The 27691-nt window shown below is 33.3% G+C and overlaps 2 protein-coding genes across 6 annotated transcripts in view; one reads left to right on the top strand and one right to left on the bottom strand.

The window, feature by feature from the left end:
- LOC410470 (putative polypeptide N-acetylgalactosaminyltransferase 9) overlaps positions 1 to 15157 on the bottom strand; it is a 322421-nt gene extending 307264 nt beyond the window's left edge. For 4 of the 5 annotated variants that reach the window (XM_006565066.3, XM_006565069.3, XM_006565068.3 and 1 more), the window contains exon 1: positions 14673 to 15145. The gene's annotated coding sequence lies outside the window, so the exon portion shown is untranslated. Of the gene's footprint in view, positions 1 to 14672 lie in introns of all 5 variants that reach the window. The other variant, XM_006565071.3, reaches the window with a different exon arrangement.
- Positions 15158 to 23197: 8040 nt separating this feature from the next.
- Positions 23198 to 27691, top strand: LOC113219209. The gene is made up of 3 exons (XM_026444796.1): positions 23198 to 23223; positions 24095 to 24255; positions 26782 to 27691. Exons 1-3 carry the CDS (start codon positions 23198 to 23200, stop codon positions 27651 to 27653), a joined length of 1059 nt encoding a protein of 352 aa, XP_026300581.1. The 3' UTR covers positions 27654 to 27691.

The raw sequence follows: 27691 nt of genomic DNA, 5'->3' as shown, positions 1-27691 counted from the left end.
TTTTTTTAAATTCAATTAAGATTCTTTTTTAGTCTTGAAACTCTCTCGTTATAATTATTATTTTGAAGAGAATGGATTATTGGGAATTAATTTGCAAGAATAGAGGTAAAATATATTTTACTTTGATTTAAATGAAAAAGAAATTCTTTTTAAATTCGTTTCTATATTCGTTTTATTTAATGAGAAATATAAATTCGTTCATAGATGTTTCTTTTTTTTTTAGATAAATAAGTAATGAAACTCTCTTTCTGGCTAATTCTAGATTTCTACTTTTATCCCGTAAAAAAATTACATTTGCGCACATTAAATTCATCGAAGATATTAAAAATGCAAAGATGAATCAATGATCGGCGGAAATAAATAGCCCGCGGTAAAATCAGATTTAAAAATCGATTCCCGGATCGATACAAACGATTCATCGTGTATTCCTTTCGTCTACGATCGAATATCGAGAAAGAGGCGAACGGACAAGCGCGATGGAGCAGCAAGATCCAAGCAAATAGAATTCGAATAGCCAATCACCCCTTCTAGCAATCTTCTAATAATTCCGCGGCCGATTTACCGATCTTTCATCAACCTAATTCGAAAATTTAATTTCGGTGCACGCATCTTATTACTTATATTCCCCTCTGAACAAAAAAAAAATAATAAATATAGTTTCGTCTCACTCATTAAACATTCAAGATGGACACTATACTACCAAGTTTCAATTTTAATTTTCTCGAAATTTTCTTGAAGCTTGAATATATTTATTATACTCGACATTTATTACTCGTTTCCACGCTTTTAATTTTCCTCCAAAGCTAATTTTAATAAAATATAATTTCTTCCTCCAACAATCCCTTCGTTTGAAAAATTAATTTAAAAAAACTTCACCCTATATATATATATATATATATATATATATATATATATATATATATATACATACACACACATATTCACTTGATGTAAAGCGCGTATTGAAAACTTTTCTCGCCAACTGCACTGTTACATATCCATCACCATTACAGCATTACGCGCTGTATTACTATTGGGTTGGCAACTAAGTAATTACGGATTTCACTCATCGATATGATCACTCATAATCGATTCGAATCGTCACAGTACAACTCGTGAGATTGCAGAGAAGCTTCATGTATCGCATACATGCATTGAAAATCACTTAAAACAACTTGGCTATGTTCAAAAACTCGATACATGGATTCCTCACGAACTGAAAGAAAAGCATTTAACGCAACGCATTAACAGCTGCGATTTGCCAAAGAAACATAATGAAAATGATCCATTTTTAAAACGACTGATAACTGGCGATGAAAAATGGATTGTTTACAATATCAAGCGGAAAAGATCGTGGAGCAGGCCACGTGAACCACCTCGAACAACATCAAAAGCTGGTATTCATCGAAAGAAGGTTTTGTTATCAGTTTGGTGGGATTACAAAGGAATTGTCTATTTTGAACTCTTACCACCCAACCGAACCATCAATTCTGTCGTCTACATTGAACAACTAACGAAATTAAACAATGCAGTTAAAGAAAAGCGGCCCGAATTGACAAATCGAAAAGGTGTTGTATTCCATCATGACGATGCAAGGCCACACACATCTTTGGTCACTCGGCAAAAATTATTGGAGCTTGGTTGGGATGTTTTGCCACATCCACCATATAGTCCTGATCTTGCACCATCCGATTACTTTTTGTTTCGATCTTTACAAAACTCCTCGAATGGTAAAAATTTCAATAATGATGATGATATCAAATCGTACCTGATTCAGTTTTTTGCTAATAAAAACCACAAGTTTTATGAACGTGGGATTATGATGCTGCCTGAAAGATGGCAAAAGGTCATTGATCAAAATGGGCAACACATTACAGAATAAAATTATTTAGTTCCATGAAAAAATTGTCTTTGATTTTTTAAAAAAAATCTGCAATTACTTAGTTGCCAACCCAATAATTTTAACGCGAGAAATAAAAAATATAATTTCTTCCCCCAACAATCTCCTCCGTTTGAAAAATCAATTTAAAAAAACTTTACCATATATATATATATATATATATATATACACACATATTCATTTGTAAAGTGTGTATTGAAAACTTTTCTCGCCAACTGCACCGTTACATATCCATCACCATTACAGCATTACGCGCTATATTATTACTACATTCACCATGTATCCCACGTTTGTATCCATCGTTATTACTGCACGTTAAATCCGCGTTAAACGTTTATCTCGGCAATCGAACCTCTTCGATCGTCAATCGGGCTACGTACGTACGCGAAAGTGGCGGACATCCGGTAGGTATACGGATATACGAATATCTATCCATCCCCGGATTGGAATCGCGCGCGATAAAAAGGACGGTTGGGATCGGTTGGAGCGCGCGGGGAAACGGCGAATTACAGCTATCCGACCCGTCCAACGGCCTCGAGCGGCGCGACGCGACGCGTACACACGCGCGTGCAACGGTACGCCGCATTTAAAATTTAAATGTTGCGCGTCCCATCGCGCTTTACGTATCGCCTCTTTTTCCAACCCGTCCTCCGCGCTCCCCCGCCCCCCATATTTTTTCAACCGCCGCGCGAAAATCATTTCCCCGCGTTATTCCGCGCGAATATCGCGGCCGTAAAAATAACGAATAGTTGTCGAGGCTTCTACGCGTTCTACGCGTGCCGTGTGTACACGGAGAAATATATATATATATATATATATATATATATATATGTACGGCGATGCGATAAAACGTGTTTCGAACAGAATTTTGGAATTTTGTATCGTTGTGATTCGGTTTTGGAACAGGGATCCGTAGATCCGAGGATCGATCTCGTATGGTAGAGATTTTGCCTAGTTGGCTTTCGTTTTTCCATCCTGCTTGTTACGTGTTTAATATTTTTTTTTCCTTTTTTTTTTTTTTTTTAATAAATAGTGGAAAGCGTCTCAATTGGATTTCAATTTAATTCTACGTGTCTGGAATAATCGATTTTTTTTTTTTTTTAGAAAAATCCGGATGAATCGAGCTAGAAATAAATCAGACTTGTGTGCATAAAGTATTTATACTGTGTATAGCGAGTTGATTGGAAAATTCGTTCTATTTTTTTTTTCTTCAAATTATTTTGACCAAAATTTTTATTAATTTATTTAATCCGTCGCTACAGAATCTTTCATTTCTGTTCGTTTTGAAAAATGTATACTTTTAATTAGATTAGATTTTTACAATTTAATTTTCGCTTTCGTTCGATGCGAAAATTTCGTAAAGAATAAATTTTTTTTTTCTTTTTGCAAATCTAATAATCGTGTAAAAAAATTAAATTGGTGTTCTATCGTCGAAATTTATTTTTTTTTCTCGAAAAGATATAGAGGAGAAGAAAATTCGCTGGGAAAAGGAAAATTAATCCCGGATCTTTGAGTCGATAACGCGATATAGAACATGGTAATTTCGGTCGTCGGACTACTATTACTCTACGTCATCTGTTTCTGATACATCAGATAATAGGAAGTTCGAATAATAGGATCTTGGATAATCGAGAAACCATAAAGTTACGGTCGAGTTAAGTCGGACCTCACCTCGCCTCGAAGCCACATTTCCCAACAAGACCGTGAAATAATATCGAACGTAAAAGCTCCTCTTTGAATTATATAAATTAAACCATTCAACTGCATCATAGATATGTATATATATATATATATATACACTCATTACTCGTTATTCCGCTTACTTATCTACGTGAATAAATCATGAATTCTTCCTCTACTCTCATCTACTATCATCTACTCTCACCGTGACGTATTTTGCAAAATAAAACGTTTTCTACGAATCTTACGTAGAAAGGAAACAAGATTAAGATAGACGACGATAGAATCGAGTTAAAGATCTTCCGTTTATTTATTTATTTCTACGCAAAAAAAAAAAAAAAATACATTGAATATATATATATATATATATATATATATATATATATTAATTTTAATTTATATTTTAATTAATTTTAATTTAATTAATTCATATATTATATTAATATAATATATATATATAATAATCGATTGAACCCGTCCTCTCATTAAACTTAAAAAAAGAAAGGACCAAAGATAAGGAAGAGTAAATAAAATAAACGAAGCAATTCCGGAGGATCGTTCAATCTCGATGTATTTCCCGGCGATAAGCGATTACGCGATATATAAAGGAACAAACCGATTGAACCAGTTTTTAACTGTATATATAAATTTCCCGAATAACTCGAATAAAATCGATAATTCTAACCAAATAATAGAAATAGTGTCTCGCCGATCGAACCGGTTTTATTTCTTTTTAAACGAATAAAATTAAAGATTAATACTTAAGAGAAGGGCTACTTGAAAGAAAATAAATTGGACGAAGCATTCGAAGCATTCTCTCTCTCTCTCTCTCTTTCTCTCTCTCATGGATAATGCCACGCGATTATGCAAAGGAATAAGAAGGCGGAGCCGATTGAACCGGTCGTCAAGGTAAACCGGAACAAAACGAACCCCAAGAGAGGAGAATCAAGAGATTACCACCGGGAGAGGAATCTCTCTCTCTCTCTCTCTCTCAAAGAAACAAACTGGTACGAACAGGTGGACGCGGTATATCCAGCTTTCGTCGAGATCGAAAATAGGAGAGGAGAGGAGAAAACGAGGTTGTCACACTTGGGTGAGAAAGGGATCGCAATTTTTTTTCCAGATCTCGGCCGTGGCCGATTAGAATTTGCGCCACGAAACCTGGAAAATATCCAAAGAACTGTAACGCACTCGCACGTGCAAAGAGGGGGGAGGGGGGGGATGAGTCGTCTGGAAGAGAGAAGAGGGGGAAAGAGACGAGAGAAAGGATGGCCAAACTGGATGGAGGGAGATTGAAACGCAGGGAATAAATTTCAACGAACAGGGAGAGAGAGAGAGAGAGGGAGAGAGAAAGAGAGAGATTTAATTAAAGATGCATTGCCGCTTCATTTCTGAAGTTGAAGCGCAGTCGAACTTGCACCCTCTTCTTTCTTTCTTTCTTTGATTATATCGAGATGGGTAATTTTTTTTACTCCCAAACAAATGCAACCCATTGTCGAAAAATCCTTGTGGAAATGGAAGCTTTCTGCCGATAAATTATTTGAATTGATTCGTTTCTGTCTATCGGAACGAAGAATATTTTTTTGAATACTGATATCGTATCGATGAAAATGTGAAATTGAATCTGTGAATTCGCGAGATTAGTGGATTTTGGAAATTATTTTAAAAGAGAATATAGGGTGAACACTTAGTATCAGGAAGTCATTTTTGATGGGAAATATTTGTTGTGAAAATTTATTTTCATCGTCGAAAAGTGAATTTGAAAGAAATAGATATTTATAAAATTCGAGAGATATTTTGCGGAAGGAAAATGAGAAAAAAACTTGTGGAAAGTATACGTGGAAACTTTCGTTCGACAAAGATTTTCAATCGAAATCAAAGGGAAGGGGCAAAGAGAAATTGTTGACGATACGCAACTTTGAAATTTCCGCTTTCTTCCGAGCGGAAGAAGAAAAATATCGCCAAGTTCATGTTTCGTCGTCTGGAAGAGGAATTTCGCGGCGGCGATTAAACCAAGATAAATCCGGGACGAGACAAACGATCGGTGAGGTTAACCAACGCGATTAATAAAGATCGAGGCGAGAATTAAACCGTGATCGTTCGATCTATCAACAGGCGGTTTAAAAAAATAATTCGATAAACGCGTCCGTGACGCGTCTGTCAAACGCGTCTGGTAAACGCTTTCGACGATATTCGCGATATATTCTTTTAACCCGGGTGAACACCAGCCGAGTCCACTTGAATTAATTAAAACGTTCGCGCGACCCATTTCAATGCGGCCAAAGGAACGAAACGCGTGCCGGCCACTGCGGTCGATGGAAATTATTCGACCGTGTTATTTTTTTTATCAAGAGTCGAACATCCCATATACATACGCGTATATATTTTTGTTTCTTTTTTTTTTTTTCCTCCTTTTTTATTTTCCGTTCGATAACGCAACGTTTGTTTCTCCGTGCAACGGTGGTGAAAAATTTTCACCGACCCAGAAGGAATCACTATGGCCGGCGCGTTGTATCCGATAAAATCATAGCCGTATTTAAATTGTATATTCATCGAAAAATATACGCGCCGTCAATTAAAACGTCCCGCCTATCGATAAAATCCTCGACCCTCCTGTGGAAGAGAGGGATTTAAAAAAAAAAAAGAAGAAAAAAAGGGAAAAAAGAGGCGGGTGGAGTAATTCTGTGTATCGAGCGAGAATCCGCAAGCCAAACCGTTTAATCAACGTGTAATCATCGGGCGATAATTCGAGGGAAAAAGCCGATTTTTGCTTTGTATTCACGTTTCTTCGAGAAATAACCCCTTACGTGGAATATTTTGCCGGATGGAACATTCATGGAAATATTTTTTTGGAAAATTAATCTGTAAATGATATTTTTGTAATTGTAAAGAACAAAAGAATAAAAATTCTAGGATAATCTTTCTTTTCTTATAATCTTGAAAATTGATTTTCCCAAGGAAATCTTGTACAATAACACCCCTTATACAGAATAATTTTCCGGATGGAACATTCATGGAAATATTTTTTTGGAAAATTAATCTGTAAATGATATTTTTGTAATTGTAAAGAACAAAAGAATAAAAATTCTAGGATAATCTTTCTTTTCTTATAATCTTGAAAATTGATTTTCCCAAGGAAATCTTGTACAATAACACCCCTTATACAGAATAATTTTCCGGATGGAACATTCATGGAAATATTTTTTTGGAAAATTAATCTGTAAATGAAATTTTTGTAATTGTGAAGAACGAACAAAAGAATAAAAATTCTAATCTTTCTTTTCTTATAATCTCGAAAATTGATTTCTTCGAGTTTCTTCGAGAAACAATCCCTTACGTGGAATATTTTGCCGGATGGAACATCCATGGAAATATTTTTTTGACGAAAATTAATCCGTAAATGAAATTTTTGTAATTGTAAAGAACAAACAAAAGAATACAAATTCTAGGATAATCTTTCTTTTCTTCGTGTACAATCTCGAAAATTGATTTCTTCAAAAAACAACTCCTTATGCGGAATATTTTACCGGATGCAACATCCATGGAAATATTTTTTTGAAAAATTAATCCATAAATGAAATTTTTGTAATTGTAAAGAAACAAAAGAATAAAAATTCTAGGTATGCGATAATCTTTCTTCTCTTCGTGTATAATCTCGAAAATCGATTTCTTCGAATTTCTTCGAGAAACAACCCCTTACGCGGAATATTTTGCCGGATGGAATATCCATGGAAATATTTTTTTGATGAAAATTAATCCGTAAATGAAATTTTTGTAATTGTGAAGAACGAACAAAAGAATAGAAATTCTAAGATAATCTTTCTTTTCTTATAATCTCGAAAATTGATTTCTTCGAGAAACAACCTCTTACGCGGAATATTTTGCCGGATGGAACATCCATGGAAATATTTTTTTGGAAAATTAATCCGTAAATGAAATTTTTGTAATTATGAAGAACGAACAAAAGAATAGAAATTCTAGGATAATCTTTCTTTTCTTATAATCTCGAAAATCAATTTTCGAGATTAAGGAAATCTTGTCGAAACAAATGTTACTCCATCATTTTACGATATTTTACATATATATATATACCACACGACGTTTCGCACAATATAAAAGCGAAAAAAAAATCACACGTTTCGATTCGAGCGATCCTTTCCTCCATTTGAATTTAAAATTCTCCCCTCTGCCGTGCAAAACGTCGCGAAACGAACATACCGCGAACAAATTTGCCCGATCTTGATTTCCGATCACGGTGAAAAGGGCTCGAAAAGAGAATCTGCACGCCGCTGTCCGGGCGTCTCCGGTTCGAACGATATTGAACGACAGTTGTCCGCTGAAACGGACCGATAAACCGGTGGAAAGATTTATCGCTGTCCAGCCATGCTCTGTCAGATAAGAAATAAGTGGCGCAATGATGCACGTTACGTCTGCTCGTCATTAATGCGGCAAGAACGCCGACAGCATTCCAAACAGTGAACGGGGTATATAAAATACCCTTCTTTCTTGTCCCCCCCCCCATACGTTTTATAGGATGTAGACGTTCTCTATGAACGTTCGTAGGTCATGAACACGTAGCCGGGTGTCTCGAGTGTGTCGGAAGAGAGATTTTGTAACGCGTACGTGTTTCGAATTCGAAGAAATCTTCGAAAATTGTTTTTCTTTTTGTTTTTTTTTTTTTTTTTTGAAGATATTTATGAAAATGCAATAAGATGAATTGTGAATTGTGAATATTTATGAAAAGAATTGTATGATTATATTTTTTGGATAAAATTGAAAATGGATCGAGATGAATGGGAATTATTGAAGAATGGAAAATTTTTCAATCACCTTATTTTCTAATTTTCTATAATATTTCTATAAGATCTTCTAATTTTACCTTCTAATTTTCTATAATATTTCTATAATATCTTCTAATTTTACCCTCTAATTTTCTATAATACTTCTATAATATTTCTATAATACTTTCTAATTTTACCTTCTAATTTTCTATAATATTTCTATAATATTTCTATAATATTTTTATTCCAAAAGAATTGTATGATTATATTTTTTGGATAAGATTGAAAGTGGATCGAGATGAATGGGAATTATTGAAGAATGGAAAGTTTTTCAATCACCTTACCTTCTAATTTTCTATAATATTTTTATAAGATCTTTTAATTTTACCCTCTAATTTTCTATAATATTTCTACAATTCTGAATTGTGAATATTTATGAAAAGAATTGTATGATTATATTTTTTGGATAAGATTGAAAATGGATCGAAATGAATGGGAATTAATGAAAAAAAGGAATTATGAAGAATGGAAAAAAGAAAAATTTTTCAATCACTTTATCTTCTATAATATTTCTATAATACCTTCTAATTTTACCTTCTAATTTTCTATAATATTTCTATAATATCTTCTAATTTTATTCTCTAATTTTCTATAATATTTCTATAATATTTCTATAATATTTTTATTCCAAAAGAATTGTATGATTATATTTTTTGGATAAGATTGAAAATAGATCGAGATGAATGGGAGAGAATGGAAAATTTTTCAATAACATTACCTTCTAATTTTCTATAATATTTCTATAATACCTTCTAATTTTACCCTCTAATTTTCTATAATATTTCTACAATTCTGAATTGTGAATATTCATTCATGAAAAGAATTGTATGATTATATTTTTTGGATAAGATTGAAAATGGATCGAAATGAATGGGAATTATTGAGTATGAAAAAAGAAATTATGAAGAATGGAAAAAAGAAAAATTTTTCAATCACTTTATCTTCTAATTTTCTATAATATTTCTATAATACCTTCTAATTTTACCCTCTAATTTTCTATAATATTTCTACAATATTTCTATAATTATCAATATTTTTTGGATAAGATTGAAAATGGATCGAGATGAATGGAAGTTATTGAAGAATGGAAAATTTTTCAATCACCTTACCTTCTAATTTTCTATAATATTTCTATAATACCTTCTAATTTTACCCTCTGATTTTCTATAATATTTCTACAATATTTCTACAATATTTCTATAATATTTTTATTCCACCATCCGAAGATACATAATGTATTTTTGTAACGGTATCTGTTCCAATAATACCGTAGAATAATCGCGTTTCAAAATTGAGCACGCACAATGGTGCGTGATTTATTGATCAAGGACCGCAGATTGCACAATCGCGAAACACTTGTTGCTAAAATCCCAAAGCCTGAAAAATGTCGCTTCGCTTGTGCAAACACGATCTGTCGATATAAAATTTTGCGATTAAGAGGGGCGAATATCGATAGGGGGGAAAAAAAAATATTTGTTCACCTTTATCGATGTCAAAAGAGGCTTGATGCAATCGACGAAAGGTAAATACGACTCGATCGTAGATATATCGAATATTATAATTCATATACATCTGTAAATAAAAAGTTCGAGCTGAAAAGAAAAAGAAACGATAGAAATGTTTCTTACGAACATTGCACAGTTGGCAAATAATTTGCAGCAATTATTCATCGATTGTATTTATCGATTTATTATCTTGGCACGAATGAGAGAGGCATCGATCACAAATCGCCAATTAACACGCCGTCATCTAAATGGAGTGAAAGCGGCCTGTGACAATTCTTTGATTGAAATATCATAGCCGAGGTTGAAAATCAATCTTATCTCGCCGTTACATTACGGGTTATACGTATTTTTCCGTTGAAAAATTACCGTAACTCGAATGGACGACAATAACGAATAATAATAATAATCGAATAATGATAAATGGAATAAAATATTGCAAAACTGAATATTGAATATGTATTTATACGTTTCAAAGACAAAAGAATTGCGGGACAAGCGCTCGTCATGTCGTCGAGATTAGATTAGAAATGAATATTAACCACTTCGTATTCAGCCACGTATTCACTTTAAATGTGAAGTCTTCTTCGTTTAACAGGTCGAATGAAATTTTATGAACTTACACAAGATTTATATCCTGTCAAATAACCTCTTTATCAAAATTTTATAAAAATTTTAAATTTTTCTCCCAATCGATTCAAAAAGACGATTAAAGAAGAAAGAAAAAAAGAAGAATCGAAGAGCAGGTTTAATATCATTTCTAAAGCTACTTTTTAAAAAAAATATCAAAGGATAAGATATCACAATCTTTCTACTAACAATAATTCTAAAAAAAAATATATTTAATAATATTTTCCAAAAGGAAAATATTCTTAGTAGGACTAATAGTTTAAAAATAAAATCGAAACGTTCCATACGTGTCTTATCTATGCAAAACGCAAAAAGGAAGAGAGAAAAGAAAAAAAGAAAAAGTAGCAAATGCAGGGTTTATCCGTCAAACCGTCCTCTTTATCAAAATTTTATAAAAATTTTAAATTTTTCTTTCAATCGATTCATAGATTAAAGAAGAAAAAAAAAAAAGAAGAATCAAAGAGCAGGTTTAATATCATTTCCAAAGCTACTTTTTAAAAAAAATATCAAAGCATAAGATATCACAATCTTTCTACTAATAATAATTCTAAAAAAAAATATATATTTAATAATATTTTCCAAAAGCAAAAAATATTCTTAATAGGACTAATATATAAAGCTATAAATATATATAAATATATATATAAAGCTATAAATATATATATAAGTATTATATAAATATATAAAGCTACCTTTTAAAAAAAATATCAAAATATAAGATATCACAATCTTTCTACTAATAACAATCCCAGAAAAAAAATAAATTTAATAATATTTTCCAAAAGGAAAATATTCTTAGTAGGACTAATACATAAAGCTATAAATATATAAGTATATATATTTAATTATAAATATATAAGTATATATATATAATTATGAATATATAAGTATTATATAAATATAAAGCTACCTTTTAAAAAAAATATCAAAGGATAAGATATCACAATATTTCTACTAACAATAATCCTAGAAAAAAATATATTTAATAACATTTTCCAAAAGGAAAATATTCTTAGTAAGACTAATATATAAAGCTATAAATATATATATATATATATAGCTATAAATATATAAGTATTATATAAATATATAAAGCTACATTTTAAAAAAAATATCAAAAGATAAAATATCACAATCATTCTACTAATAATAATCCTAGAAAAAATATAATTAAAATATAAAAAAATATATTTAATAATATTCTCCAAAAGGAAAATACTCTTAGTCCTACTCTAGTAGGACTAATAGTTTAAAAATAAAATCGAAACGTTCCATACGTGTCTTATCTACACAAAATGGAAGACAGAAAAGAAAAAAAGGAAAAGGAAAAAAGTAGTAAACGCGATTGTCGCGTAATCACGATATCGGTGGAAACGCTGCGATGAGAAGTGGAGGCGGTTAACAGGCGATGTGCCCTAATTGCGGGGTGCAAGAATCGAGGGAGCTGCAATATTGATAACAATATTGCGCATGGACATCACCGCTGTGTACGCACTTCGCTACGAATTTCACGTGCTCGTAATCGCGAATACGATCTGTAGTACGGACTGTTCGTTTCATAATTTCCCATTGAAATGGAGCAACCACTAATGGAAAATGTAATTCCAAGTCTTTGCCTTCTGGCGTCGTTGCTATCAGTGGATTAACGTTTAATCGAAGGGTGGGCAAAGTTTTATACCGCGAAACTTTCATTACATGAACTCTCGTTATCCCAGTTGTACTTGCCGGTATTCCGTTATCCGAACATTTCATTATTCCATTTTTTTATCCGCGATGTTTAGACTCGACTGCGCCCTGTATTTGTGCGTGTACGTACAGAGATGCACATTGCACGTGATTGATACAATAATGATATAACGAATATAACGAACGTTGTTTAATTATTTCTGGATTATTTACTTCAGTGTTAAGAATCAATGTTAATCGAAGAAATTTATTAATTTTAGATACATACGATTTTATTAAATGGAGTTAAATTATTATATTATTATTTTATTATATATTTTATTTTATTTTATTATATTTTATTATTATTTTATTATATTATGTAAAATTTAATCATGAGGACAACAAAAGACGAATCGTTCTTATTTGATAAACTCCGACAATGAACGACATTTCAAAAAGGCAATAAACCGTGATCGATTAACACGGTTCAAGTAAACCAAGCTCACCCTGCTTCGAAGGCCACTGTCGCTCCAATAAACGTATGACTGCAAGGTCGCTCGAATTTAATTGATCCGCTTTAAATACGAAACCCTATAAATTTTTCGTTTCACGAGCAACGAAAATAATTCCGCCACTCCTAGATCGAAATTAATTTCAATTACATTCCGTTTCGTTACAACCCTTCGATTATCAACGCGATAAAAATTCTCATTCTAAGAAATTCTTCTAACAATTTAATTAATTTTGCAAAAGAAAGAATTGCTCCACCCTTTACTTCACATCCATACTTTATATATCCACGGTGATCGTTAAGCTCGCGTGCAAAATGCACTTATTCGAGGAAATAAATTTGAAATCTTGGACAAATACATATCGAAACGGAGGATCGGTATGGAAAAAGAAACAACTGTGCAAACACGGATCCGCCAATTCCCAGTAACACACGCGTCTTATATACGCTTTCTGATCACGTTTGCGACTTGACGCGAAATGAATTCAAATCGTCGTGCAAATAACACGGGCTAACGCGACGGAGTAACGTTATATCAACAGAGGGAGGGAGAGAGAGAGAGAGAGAGAGAAAGAAAGAGGAGCGGTGGACGTTGAATGGACGCGTCACAAAGCGACCAGAAAATCACCATTATCCCGGAGAACTCAAGAGCTAAAGCTTCGTTTTAATCCCCTTCGATCGAAACCCCTCGCTATTAGCGAGTCGGAGATTACGAACGAGAGTTGAAAATTTTGCGAAACGAGTCCGATCGATCGATGCTCCATTTAAAATGCTAAACGAATCTGGAGAATATCAATGCGAACCGCTGGCCACGAATGCTCGTTACCGGAAACGGGAGATCGTGTAATCAACGACTGTTCGAACGATGGCCCGCCGTTTATTATCAGACAACATTTTCTGTTCACTCGATCGAAATTGAAATTTAGGGTGAAACGATCTGTTTAACGAAAATTTAACTTCAAAGTTTTACAAATAGTTCGAGAAATGTATATATTTGTTAATATTTAATTCGGAATTGGAATTTTTTTTCTTTTCAAAAGAAATGTTAATTAATTATATATAAAAGGAAATCTTTGTCAAGAACGCGTTTACTTGAATTACTTCATTTTTCTTTTCACTGATTCAGAAAGAAAGGAGGTATCTAATTCGTTTACTTTATGATCAGAAATAACGAGATACACACGGATAGTACACACACGCGCGCGCACACTGTGGCGGGTATCAAAGCGGCTCGGGTATCAAAGCGAAAAAAATATCGTAAATCGATTTTTATCCTGGCCACTACTTCGTGCCCTGTTCCAAGTGAGAATTCAAAAGAATCCCGACGCGTAATGCGGACAAGAGCGCGTCAACCTTTAGGTGTACACCCGTTAATGTAGGTCGCGTGTACTATGCACTCCTTATTGGAGTGGTGTAACTGGGTTACACGCTATTAACGAGGGTAAGTTCAGTACAGACTGTTCAATCAATGTGTACTTTTAATCAAACGAGAACGAGAAGCGTGCGTATCTAATTTCGGAGGAAACTTCAATTCAGTCGATTAAACCATAACCTTGAATAGTGGATACCGTGTTGGCGCGTCGTTACGATACGTGTATCTCACTATCGATTTCGCGATATCGTTACGCGACATGTAAACAAATACATAGTCCTATTTCTATTTATTTATAATTCGTGGAAACGAGGAAACCGTGTTCCGTTTTTTCAGTTTACACGTTAAGGTTATACAGAAGCTACAGAACCGATCAATCGCAATAAAGGAATTAAACACTCGTTTCGCGTATAAAAGAGTCAGAATTCATAAAATGGAGTCGACTAATGCGAGACCGAATGGTTCGCGTAAGCACGCGACGCTTCGCAAGGCGGGAATTCGAAATGATCGTTTCGATACGGTAGAGACGACGCAATACGCGGTCGTATAAAGAGGCGAATCGACTTACCTAAGAGTTAACCGGCCAGGAGGAACGTCCTCGCAATCTCGGCAGCGTTGCTTCCGCCGTGGCATCCATACACTTCTGCACACTGGACACACGCGAGCGGAAACGTGGTTGGCGAACAGGCACGACACGAACGAACGCACAACGAGAACTCGATGGTTCGTTAGCGCGACACACACGATAAGGGATTTAAACGGAGCGGAGGTTAAGTCTCGGTCGACTTCGAACTTTCTTTCGCGAAGGTTGACAGGTGACAAGCTCGCGTCGCTCGGTTGAGAACGAAATTCGAACGAACCCTTTCGCGATACTCTCGATACTCGCACGCCGAGAGACCGGCTTCGACTGTCGAGCGACACTTAAGCGAGGCTTGCTAGCCGCCGCTGCTGTCAACGACACGCGGACTCCGCACCCTCTCTCGTCCCTCCACGCGGCTCGTCCATCGGACCGCGACTACGCTATCTATCCCTTCGACCGGCGTATCCCCACCCCGCGACGCGGCGCCGCCGGCCGACTGATCACGAACCCTCGCGAGCGCCACCGAAACACCCAACGCGCATGCGCCCGCTTATTATACCCGCGCCGAATGAATTTGTACGCGAACCGAAGTTTTGATCTTTATTACGTCCGATTTCCATGAATCGGATCGACGAAGATAGGAGGCATCCGGATCTGAAAACGAAAACGGTGATATTGAAAGCGTAGTTCGAATATAATGTATTATCAATTATATTGGAGAAATAGTTTAGTTTTGTATAATTTGGAGTGATAAAGTGAAGACACAAGTTTTTACTTTGCAACATTTAATTCGTTTTAATTTTTAGGTGAAATAATAATTATTTTACTCCAAGTATAATATAATACGAGGTTAAAATATGGAAATGATGCTTATATAATGTATTAATATCAAGCATATTTTATCGGATTAATACTTAATTTGTTCAATAAATTGAATAATATTCTGATTATACCGGTGATTCGGTTAATAACTCTTTAGAATACGAAAATATATAGCGTGTATTATTAAATTTACCCGGTAAATAAAATTTTAATACGACGAATCGAAATTGTATCGATATCAAACAGTAATTATTTATTCGACTATTTTCGGCCCGTCCATAATTCTATTATCTTTTCATATCTTAAACTCAAACTTTTCTTTAACAAAAATAATACAATAAACAAAAAGATTGTGAAAAATTAATCTTCTACGGGATGGAAATGATATTTTGATCACGATTTAAAATTCTGTAACGTCAAATCAAAATTCTAATATCATAGAACAGAAAAACGAAGAGATACGAATATTTCAATCTCCTCTTCCTGTCTTTAATTCTTAATCCACGTCCATTATGTCGAACAAATAAGACTTAATCATCAAAATTTCCCTGATAATTCGTATCTCTCTAACGCGCATACCAAATGAATAGAATTATGTAATGCCTGACCTTGTTCCTTCGGCCAGAAGCTCATCCTGCATTGGCATGGTTGCTATTAATCTTGCCGATAAACCAATTACTATCGCGAAAACCGGTTGAACTATAAGCCGCTTAAATATGTACAAGTTCGTACGTGGCACCGGAAGAGCTTCCGAAATATTAACGCCTCGTGTCCTCCATCGGCCAATATTAACGCGATACTCGTCGAATTGAAAGCGTTTAGTTTAAGCCTTTCGCATCGTGAGACATCTCGCGTTTCGATATCAGTCGAGTGTATATTGCGAGATATTTTGTACGCAAATAGTTGCAAATATAAAAAAAGGAATAAAAAATATATTACTAAAAATAAAAAATTATACAAAAATATAAAATTAATTATTCTACGCTTAATTCAATAATTGCTCGCGAGCTTTATTATAAAAATTTTGTTATTGCTGCTTTGTCCAAGATGACAAAAATGAATTTAATCAATTTCAATTCAAAGAAATTCAATTTGCGAGATATTTTGTATCCAAATAGTTGCAAATATAAAAAAAGGAATAAAAAATATAAAATTATATAAAAATATAATTAATTATACTACGCTTAATTCAACAATTGCTCGCGAGTTTTATTCGTTCTAAAAATGTTACTGCTTTGTCCAAGATGACAACAATGAATTTAATCAATTTCAATTCAAAGAAATTCAATTTCACCATTGCGAGATATTTTGTATACAAATGTATACAGTTGCAAATATAAAAAAGGAATAAAAAATATAATACATGGATCTATTTTAGAATTTTTAATTTTTCTTTTTGTAATGATTTTTATTACTATACTTTCTTAATTATTCTACGCTTAATTCAATAATTGCTCACGAGCTTTATTCGTTATAAAAATTTTGTTACTACTGCTTTGTCCAAGATGACGACAATGAATTTGATCAATTTCAATTCAAAGAAATTCAATAATTTCACCATTGCGAGATATTTTGTATGCAAATATAAAAAAGGAATAAAAAATTTAATGCATGGATTTATTTTAGAATTTTTAATTTTTCTTTTCGTAATGATTTTTATTATTATACTTTCTTAATTATTTTATGCTTAATTCAATAATTGCTTGCGAGCTTTATTCTAAAAATTTTGTTGCTGCTTTGTTCAAGATGACATAACAATGAATTTAATCAATTTCAATTCAAAGAAATTTCACCATTGCGAGATATTTTGTATGCAAATAGTTGCAAATATAAAAAAGGTATAAAAAATATAATGCATAGATTTATTTTAGAATTTTAATTTTTCTTTTCGCAATGATCTTTATTACTATACTTTCTTAATTATTCTACGCTTAATTTAATAATTGCTCTCAAGATTTATTCGTTCTAAAAATTTTGTTACTACTGCTTTGTCCAACATAACAATAAATTTAATCAATTCAAAGAAATTCAATAATTTCACCATTAAGTTATCTATTTCTTGCAAAAATCCATCCAATTTCCCTTGCTTAACCAACCAAAATTAGCAATAAAGCGCATAAAGAAATTATATAGCGATGAAAATTAAATTGAAACATTACGTACAATTTCGTGTTTCGTTCATATATTGTCGCATATCATTTCTCGGATTCGTTAAACGCGTGGTTATCCAACGAGTTACACGCGACGGGCTTGGGATAGGAAAAGAAAAAAAAAAAAAGGAGAGAAGACGAAGAATAAGAGGAAGACGAGCTGTCGAGTGTCCCGGGGCGGTTAGCAAACCGCGTAACCGTGACGAAAGAAATCGAGCCATTACGAGCGAGCCGTTCCGCAGATTTAAATTCTAATTCGAGGTCGGTAATGGTAGGGCTCGGTTAAGGTGGCCAGCCGGGGCGAACTAATGCCCTCCGCCACCGCGAACACCCCCGAGGAATTTGTAAATTCGACGCTGCAAGTTTTAATCGTCCATCAGGGAAGGAACGAGGGGCACGAACTTTTCGCATAATTATTCTTTTTCCTACCCTTGCGACGAAAAATGTCCACTCTCTCGTGGAAAATGAATGATTCTACGCGAATTAATATCCCTTTCTTTGGTCCTGATGAAATAAACTTGGGAGATCCCGTTCTTTTCTTCCTTTTTTTTTTTTGGAATTATTCGTGTCTCGTAATTGAGACGTGTAATGCGTTCATCGAGATCTTGGGATTTATCCAAAGATGTAGAAGAGAGAAGGAATATTTTGGTGAGTTATTTTTTAATGTCGAGGATGTAGCACTTATATTTTATTTTTTAAAAGCGAGAGAAGAATAAAAGTTAAGGTAAAGAAATAATTAGGAAGAATAGAAAATCTTGATCTGCTGAATTAAAAGCATCGATGTATTTTAATTTTTAAGGTATAGAAAGTATGGAGATGTTTGTTGTTAAATACGATGTATTTTAATTTTTAAGGAATAGAAAGTATGGAGATGTTTGTTAAATACGATTTTCCTTTTTTTTAAATAAAAGATACAATGGTACTCGTGAGATGTGTATTCAAAATTCAAAAGTTTCTTACTCGAAGTCGTTGCTCTTTTGATTATCTCGATTCCCCGAAGAATTTATAATGAAATATTTATCTGATCTGTTGAATTAGAAATATTTGACGATCGAACGGAATAATTAATAAGTTATGTAACCATTTTCGTATGCAGGGATATTTCGAAAAGCAGTAAAAGGTTTTTGTAAAGGGGATCCCAAGGGTCTGAAACAACTCTCAAAGTTGTGGATGTATTCCTAAGAGATACAAGGCGGTTTTAACTCTAAAATACAAGGCTAGGAATATCATTACGTTGTATTATATTATAAGTTGCAACTTTATCACTTGATATTCTTTTGTTAAAAATTACAAGCGTTTCCTAACGTTCCTGTATTTCCGATATTTTTATATAATTTAATTGCTCTTCTCGTTTAAAAAATTGAATCAATTTTTGTGTAAAATTTCTCTTTGAATCGTAATTATTATTTAACATTTAAATAATAATTAATTAGAAATATTTGTTAAAAAAAAATATCTCTAAAGAAACATCCAGTTTTGTAATTTTTTCAAATGAGAGATTTGAAGATTTAAATTAGTGGATAATAATTTGAAAATGAAATTATACGCGAAATAGCAAAACAGATGATAACAATTGAATAAAGATTTGAGTTACAATAATAAGGGAGCGTGAAACAAGCGGAAACTGGGAATAAATAAATATGCAACAATGATATCAAATTCCTAGTGAATTCCAAGTAAATTCTGCAAAGCGTATGTACATCTGTACTTGCTTCCAGATATTGTAAACTCACCTGGGAAATCAGACGTTTCTCCTTAGCTACTTGATAAACGCTATGTGGAAAGATCTCGACATAATTGTGTTACATCGATTCGGGGAAAAAAATCTCCTGTGTTGCAAAATCGACAGGAGATACTTTTAAAAAATTTTTCGACTTGATTCTTTCATTTTTCAATCATTTATATTATCATAAAATTGTAAAAACAAATTCTATCCTAATAATCCTAACAATACTAATTCAAATATCTTCAATTCAATATTTGTTTTTTTCCTAACACTTAGTGATTATTATTCAATTTTCTAATTCACTAATTCTTTCATTTTTCAATCATTCACATTGTCATAAAATTGTAAAAACAAATTTTATCCTAACAATATTAATTTAAATATCTTTAATTTAATATTTGTTTTTTTCCTAACACTTAGTGATTATTATTCAATTTTCTAATTCATTAATTCTTTCATTTTTCAATCATTAATATTGCAATATTTTCAATCATAAAATTGTAAAAACAAATTTTATGTTACTAATCCTACTAACAATAATAATTCAAATATCTTCAATTTAATATTTTTTTTTTTCCTAACACTTAATGATTATTATTGATCAATTTTCTGCATTAATTCTTTCATTTTTGAATCATTGACATTATTATAAAATTGTAAAAACAAATTTTATGTTACTAATCCTATTAACAATAATAATTCAAAAAAAATAAATATCTTTAATTCATTATTTTTTTTTCCTAAGATAGTATTATTAGATATTATGATTAGTGATATTATTTATTAATTTTCTACACTAATTCTTTTATTTTTCAATCATTAACATTGTCATAAAATTCTAAAAACAAATTCTATTCTATTAACAATATTAATCCTATTAACAATATTAATTCAAATATTTTTAATTCAATATTTTTTTTTTGTTAATACTTAGTAATATTATTTATCAATTTTTTACACTAATTCTTTTATTTTTCAATCATTGACATTATCATAAAATTCTATCCTACTAATCCTAACAATATTAATTCAAATATTTTTAATTCAATATTTCTTTTTTCCTAACACTTAGTGATTATTATTCAATTTCTTAATTCATTAATTCTTTCATTTTTCAATTATTGACATTATCATAAAATTCTATCCTACTAATCCTAACAATATTAATTCAAATATCTTTAATTCAATATTTCTTTTTTCCTAACATTTAGTGATTATTATTCTAATTTAATTAATTAAATTAGATTATTCTAATTTAATTAATTTTCTAATTTACTAATTCTTTCATTTTTCAATCATTCACATTGTCATAAAATTGTAAAAACAAATTCTATTCTACTAATCCTAACAATAATTCAAATATCTTCAATTCAATATTTCTTTTTTCCTAACACTTAGTAATTATTATTCAATTTTCTAATTCACTAATTCTTTCATTTTTCAATCATTCACATTGTCATAAAATTGTATCGATATTATTCGTCAATTTTCTGCGCTAACTTAAATTAAAAAACGAGATCACCAGCAAACCCCGCTAAAAATTTTAAGAAAATAAATTTAAACGGTGAAAAATTATTGTTCAAGGCGGCGTCCACCATCGATCAAGAACAAGATCGCCAACACGGTGTATATTTCACAAGACCTGCGCGATTCCAAGTCGCCACGCAAGCAAGTGTACTGTACGTTGTGTACCTAGGAAAGCTAGCTCGGGGTCCAGTTTTTACGAGGTGGATACATCTTCGCGACTCGTATCGCATCTTCGCGGAGTATTTGACTCTCGAGGTCGCGGGTTCAGTGGCCGGTTGCAGGATTCTCTTGCAGGCCAGAAGTATTTCTCTCAAGATCGGGCAGTTCACTTTTTACGAGGAGCTTAGTTACAACCCACGATGCACCAACCGCGATATAATCGTCCAGATACATCCAACAGTGAAACTCGGCCTTGTTCGACCAGTAGTTATTTTATGGGATCCTGTCTCATTGCACTCTAATTGAGAAAATTTGCGGCGTTCACCGTGCTGATTTAACATACTAGAAGTGTGGGAATCTTTGACTCTATTTCCAAGAATTTTGTATCGGAGTAATAGCAACCACGCGAAACACTATTTTCTTAGACCAGAGAAGAATTCTTATTCCTCCAATTCATCCAACGTTTTAAAGCAATTTACATCGAAATGGACGATTCTCTTCAAAAGTCTTTTGCAATAACTTTCCATATTTAAATTTATATTACAATTATATTCACGTTCGTAAATATACGTAATTTATAGATAGAAAATTTCCACGCTGGATCAATCTGTATAAAATTTTGCCAATTTTTCCAAATGAAAATTATTCGTCGAAAAAATAAGATATATCCTTTTCCTTCGAAAAAGATCAACTCAACTTTTTCCTTCTTTTTTTCAATCATTCCCGATGACGTTCCAAATCGTTAACTGCGCAGAGCTACATATTCAAAGAGGGATACTAAAACTAAATTGAATTCGTTTACGATTCGTAAGGGAATAGACTTTTAAGACGTTCGTAAGCGGGGTGCGGGTAGACTGAGGGGCCACCATTGTGCACGTCTGCAATTAACGCTGATTATTATTCGAACGTCGCGCTGCCCTATCGAAATTCGCTCTGTAAAGCTTCTTGGCCGATAGGTTACCGCTTAAAATGCATAGCGTCTCCCGGTCGAACGACACTGAAAGTGTTTCGGGAATGTACATCGCCGATACATCGAACATTCGCTGTTATCGAAATGCAAATAGAAACTTGCCTGCTCTGCGAGTTTCCTTGCGTAAGCAAATTTGCTTATTTCGCTTTTCTTATTTCATAAATTTTAGAAAAATTTTCCACGCTTAATCCCGACGAAGTTATCTCTGCGATATAGTAATTTAATTAACAACGAGTAATTAATCATTTCTTTTTTTGGAAAAATAAATAATAACGTGAAATTTTGGTATATCTTTTTTTTTTATAAAAGATGTTTCTACCAGAATTTTGCTATTAAAAAATTCTAAAGGGATTAATTCTCATTCATTCCCCAAGTTAAAATATAATATATACTTTTAATCTTCTTTAATCTTTTTATACACCAAGACTTTTTTTGATACAATTTTTAACACGTCTGCTCTTTATTTTCATGGGTGTAAAAAATTCATAGAAATTTTCGTGAATAAAAGATAGCGTTAAATTTTAATAAAGAAAAAAAGAAATTAAAATTGAACGCTAAAATTTTGAAACTCCATTTAGGATTATATTAATCCAAACTCCAAGAGGGGAAACTCAAGCCATCGCTCAAATGTTGAAAAGTTGAAAGAATTAATTTTTCGTTTGAATAATAATTGATAATCTCTTATAATTGAACTTCTACGTATATTGTATTAAATTAACATAATAATCGATGATAAAAACGAGGAGATGGATTAGATAAAAAAAATTCCAGTAGATCGTCAGATCGATCTTTCGCCAAGTCCCCCCCCCCCCCCCCCATCCAAGTTTGTTGTTTCTTAATTTTTCGAACGTTGAAGACACGTTGTTGAAGAAAAAGACTCGCGATAATTTATATATTGGGCCAAGTCAAAACAAAGTGCGACGAACACAAAGAACGGGCGAATGGATTAGAGGATACCGCCTTTTTGACCGAGCGTTCGGCATCGATACTGACAAATGATCCTTCCCTTTGAAGTTTCGTAGCGCCGCTTCAGTTCGTCATTGGTAAGTGTCCCGAAAGCATCGTTAAAGTGTTCCGAGTGTCAAACAACGCGACAAATAAAAACGCGTCGTGATTCGTGAACCTATTATTTCGCTTATTTTTCCATCATATATAAATAATGAGAATCAGCAAAGAGATCGACATGTGAGAATTATAAAAAACTTTATCAATTATTAATCCGTCCTTTCGTCTTAAAATGTCTCGACAAAGTGTCCAGTGTTATTTGTTATTCGTTTCAATTCGAGTAATAATATATTTCGCATTTTTTTTCCTCGATTGTCACTCGATCGTACGATGTGATTACGCAAATTACGACGTCGTGATGCCTTTTTTTCTAGTGTTTCGTATTGTTAATCGTACGATCAATCGACGGATTGGACGCGAACGTGGTGTACCGGTTCTTTGTCACGTGGTAATGGAGTCGATGACGTTCTAACGGATTTTTGCTCGAAAGTTTCCATCGATCCACGTGTTGAAAATTTTTTTTCAACCGTGTTTTAATCGACGAAGAGAATTATTTTCCTCCTGTTTTTCTTTGATTTTAAATAAACTTTCGCATCTAGTGTTTGCTATTATTTTCTCGAAAGTGTTATTGCCACGAAGTTTTCGAAGTATCTTTCGAAGACACTTTTCCTTGTTTTCTTTAAAATTTTCGTTAAATTGCTCAGTTTAAAAAATGTCGTTATAATATAATTTATTCGTAGCTTTTTTCATCAATTTATAGTGCAAACGAAATAATTCTCTTATTTTACTCGAAAATTCGATCTATTTTCCTTTATCTTTTGTGCGTCGTGTCGTGAAATTGTGTTTTGGAATTTTCTCTGATATTTCCCTATTTTTTTTTTATCGTGTGAACTCGTGTTTGTGAACTTTAAAATATCATTTATATATTTTATTTTAAATTTTTTTTAAAATAATCTTTACTCAAATTGACTATTGAATCTATTCTTATTGTGAATTCTTATCTATTCTTATTTCTTTGGATTTTCTGATGACAATTAATATGAAATTTCAGTTATCACAACAAAGATGTGGTCTCGACGCGAAAAGGACGTAGCAAAAAAGAGAAGACGATATATACTTGCAGTGGTTGCAAATACGAAAGCCCTCGACAATACAACGTGCAAAGGCACAACGAAAGGATTCATTTGAGGCAAAAATTAAACATCTGTTGCGGTAATTATTAAACTTATTCATTTCATTCTATCTATTAGAACAAATATTCTAAGAATTGTTTCAAAAGAATTGAACACAAGACAGATTTCATAGAAATGTCGTAATTAATTATTGATTAATTCGATTAAATAAAATTGTCGATTGATAATTAATCATGTTCGAAAGTGTCAAAAGTTCAATAAAGTCACCTGTTTCTGAATTCCTCACAATTTTATTGGATCCAATAACTTTGGATTAGAAAATTTATTTACTTCTCCCCTTATCAAATTTTCTTAATCTCAAAATAACTTCCATTGTAATAAGTGTTACTTAAATATTATAGCATCGGTGATATCGCCATTGGCTCAACACTCTATAATCGTGTAAATACCAGAGAATACATTGTGCACGCGTAAAATAGCAAAAGTATGGACGGAGACTGAAAGCTCGGTGGAAAGTGGAGAGAAGGGATCGTTTAACGTACACAATCCTCGTCTCTTATTTCCAAGATCGGTTTCTCATTATCTCGCTACGCTCTAAATAAACCTCGATCCTCGATCCTCCATCCTCCGTCCAAGACACTATTGCCACGCGTTCTTTGTTGTTTGTCAGATAAAACGCGCCACCCTTATATATATATATATTTCTGGAGCACTCTCTAATAACAATCTCCTGGTTTCAATTACGGTTTTCAACGATTTCTGCTTCGCCTTTATTATCACCTACGACCTCACACAATGACCACGAAATTTGGGACGACAAAGAGTGAGACACGCGAATTTATTTCACCTGATAGAGACAGTGTTTAGGGGTAGGAATTGATTCATCTGCTCCTTTGTTGACCTTTTAATTCCGAATCGGTTCGAATTTCTTCGAATCGATGATATAAATTTAATCGGATATCCAAACTCCAAAAATATTACTTTTTTAAACTATATTAATATTTTTCTTTTTCGAGGAAAAAATTTGAGAAAATAATTATGCGTTAAAAGTGTTCTTCACTCCAATGTAAAATATCATCCCTTACATTTTTATATAAATATTTTGAACAAAATTATACACGTAGATCATATTATTCAACTTTATCCTTTATTTCGAATAATTCGAATTATCGAAACAGGTTCAGAGAATTTTCTTTTTCAAAAAATATCTCAAAGCCATTATATGGCTTCTTTCGAATCACTCTATTCAATTTCTGACTAATATAAATATAAATATACTATATTATATTATACTATATTATATACTAATATATATTTCTGACTAATCCATAAATTATAAATTATTTTCTGTGTCAGATAACGGTTCTTCTAAAGAAATAAAATTCTCTACTTCCTGCTGCAACTTGTAAATACATATACATATATATATATTGGGTTGGCAACTAAATAATTGCGGATTTTTTTTAGAAAATCAAAGATAATTTTTTCATGGAACTAAATAATTTTATTCTGTAATGTGTTGCCCATTTTGATCAATGACCTTTCGCCATCTTTCAGGCAGCATTATAATCCCACGTTCGTAAAACTTGTGGTTTTTATTAACAAAAAAGTGAATCAGGTACGATTTGATATCATCATCATTATTGAAATTTTTACCATTCAAGGAGTTTTGTAAAGATCGAAACAAAAAGTAATTAGATGGTGCAAGGTCAGGACTATATGGTGGATGTGGCAAAACATCCCAACCAAGCTCCAATAATTTTTGCCGAGTGACCAAAGATGTGTGTAGCCTTGCATTGTCACGATGGAATACAACACCTTTTCGATTTGTCAATTCGGGCCGCTTTTCTTCAACTGCATCGTTTAATTTCGTTAATTATTCAATGTAGACGACAGAATTGATCGTTCGGTTGGGTGGTAAGAGTTCAAAATAGACAATTCCTTTGTAATCCCACCAAACTGATAACAAAACCTTCTTTCGACGAATACCAGCTTTTGATGTCGTTCGAGCTGGTTCACGTGGCCTGCTCCACCATCTTTTCCGCTTGATATTGTTGTAAACAACCCATTTTTCATCGCCAGTTATCAGTCGTTTTAAAAATGGATCATTTTCATTACGTTTCTTTAGCAAATCGCAGCTGTTAATGCGTTGCGTTAAATGCTTTTCTTTCAGTTCGTGAGGGAATTCCATGTATCGAGTTTTTGAACATAGCCAAGTTGTTTTAAGTGGTTTTCAATGCATGTATGCGATACATGAAGCTTCTCTGCAATCTCACGAGTTGTATTGTGACGATCCGAATCGATTATTGCTTTGATTAGGTCGTCATCAACTTCAACTGAAATCCGCAATTACTTAGTTGCCAACCCAATATATTTCTGACTAATCCATAAATTATAAATTACCTTCGTGCCAGATAACAGTTCTTCTAAAGAAATAAAATTCTCTACTTCCTGCTGCAACTTGACCAGGATTAAAATTGCAACAAATATATCTTGCTAATCAAATTGCTCCAATTTAATCTGTTATTCAAAAACGTACAACGTTTGCAATCTCCAAAACAAGCTCGAACGATGAGGAGATTGATCGAAATCCATTTACTTGCAGGCGAGACTTTCTTCACCAAGGGGGACTATTACGTCCACTGCGAGCTGTGCCATCCAGAGTCACGTACCCACGCGATCACGTCGAGGACAAAGTACAAAATCGTGAACAACGAGGTGTTGCCGGCCGGCGATCAACGCTGCACGAAATGGCCGAGGCGAATAATGGGGAAATCGTACAACATGAGGCTGAGATCGTCGAACAGTAAGAACGATCGCGTGGAAGAGTTGAGAACGAAAGTAGTAAGCTACGAGTATTCGGTGAGAGAGTTCGACATAGAGAACATACCGTTGATAAGTTTCATCCACGATCCACGATTGAAGTCCCGATGGTTGGGCCAATTTGGATCCACCGCCTCGAGCGCGATCGGCAAAGCGAGGCCGAGCGAGGAGAGGGCGGTGAAGATCGAGATCTCGTCCGAGCAAAACGTCGAGAAGACGGTGTCCACGAACGGGGAGGAGAAACGGACCAAAGTTTCCGACTCCACCGTCTCGTCATTCTCGCTCGAGTTGCCCGCCAAGAAGCTTATTTTGCACCGGTTCAGGTCGAGCGTCCGCGAGTTCGAGATCCCTTTGCGGGAGCAGAACGGCGTTAATAATAATAATAATAATAGTAATAATAATAATATTGGTCGAAGGGAGTCGATGGAGAGAACGGTTAAAAGTGTTATCCCCTCTGCTGCGCGGCAGAGAAGAAGGGAGAGGAGGAGATGCAAACTTGGGGGTAGCGATAAGGAGAATTTGTCGAATTTCTCGTTCAGCGTGGAGCAACAGTTAAATATTAAGCTGGATACGGGGATCACCGTGCCAATGGCCACTCAAGCGCACAGAGATTTCCTGGCAGCTATCGATTTCGACAAATTTAAAATATTTTGAAGTTTTTCGAGGGGAGGGAGGAGTCTGAGAAGAGGATA

Source organism: Apis mellifera, linkage group LG13 (assembly GCF_003254395.2).
Source record: "Apis mellifera strain DH4 linkage group LG13, Amel_HAv3.1, whole genome shotgun sequence".
NCBI classification, from domain to species: domain Eukaryota; kingdom Metazoa; phylum Arthropoda; class Insecta; order Hymenoptera; family Apidae; genus Apis; species Apis mellifera.
The sequence above is the reverse complement of the archived record's forward strand: the minus strand, read 5'-3'. Positions and strand labels throughout refer to the sequence as shown.

What these genes read in the sequence shown, in the direction of transcription:
- LOC113219209 (XM_026444796.1), top strand. Translation starts at nt 23,198, where the DNA reads ATGAGAATCAGCAAAGAGATCGACAT. An exon ending in ATCAGCAAAGAGATCGACAT is followed by an intron (nt 23,224 to 24,094) that starts GTGAGAATTATA and finishes ATGAAATTTCAG; the next exon opens with TTATCACAACAAAGATGTGG. An exon ending in AAAATTAAACATCTGTTGCG is followed by an intron (nt 24,256 to 26,781) that starts GTAATTATTAAA and finishes ATTTACTTGCAG; the next exon opens with GCGAGACTTTCTTCACCAAG.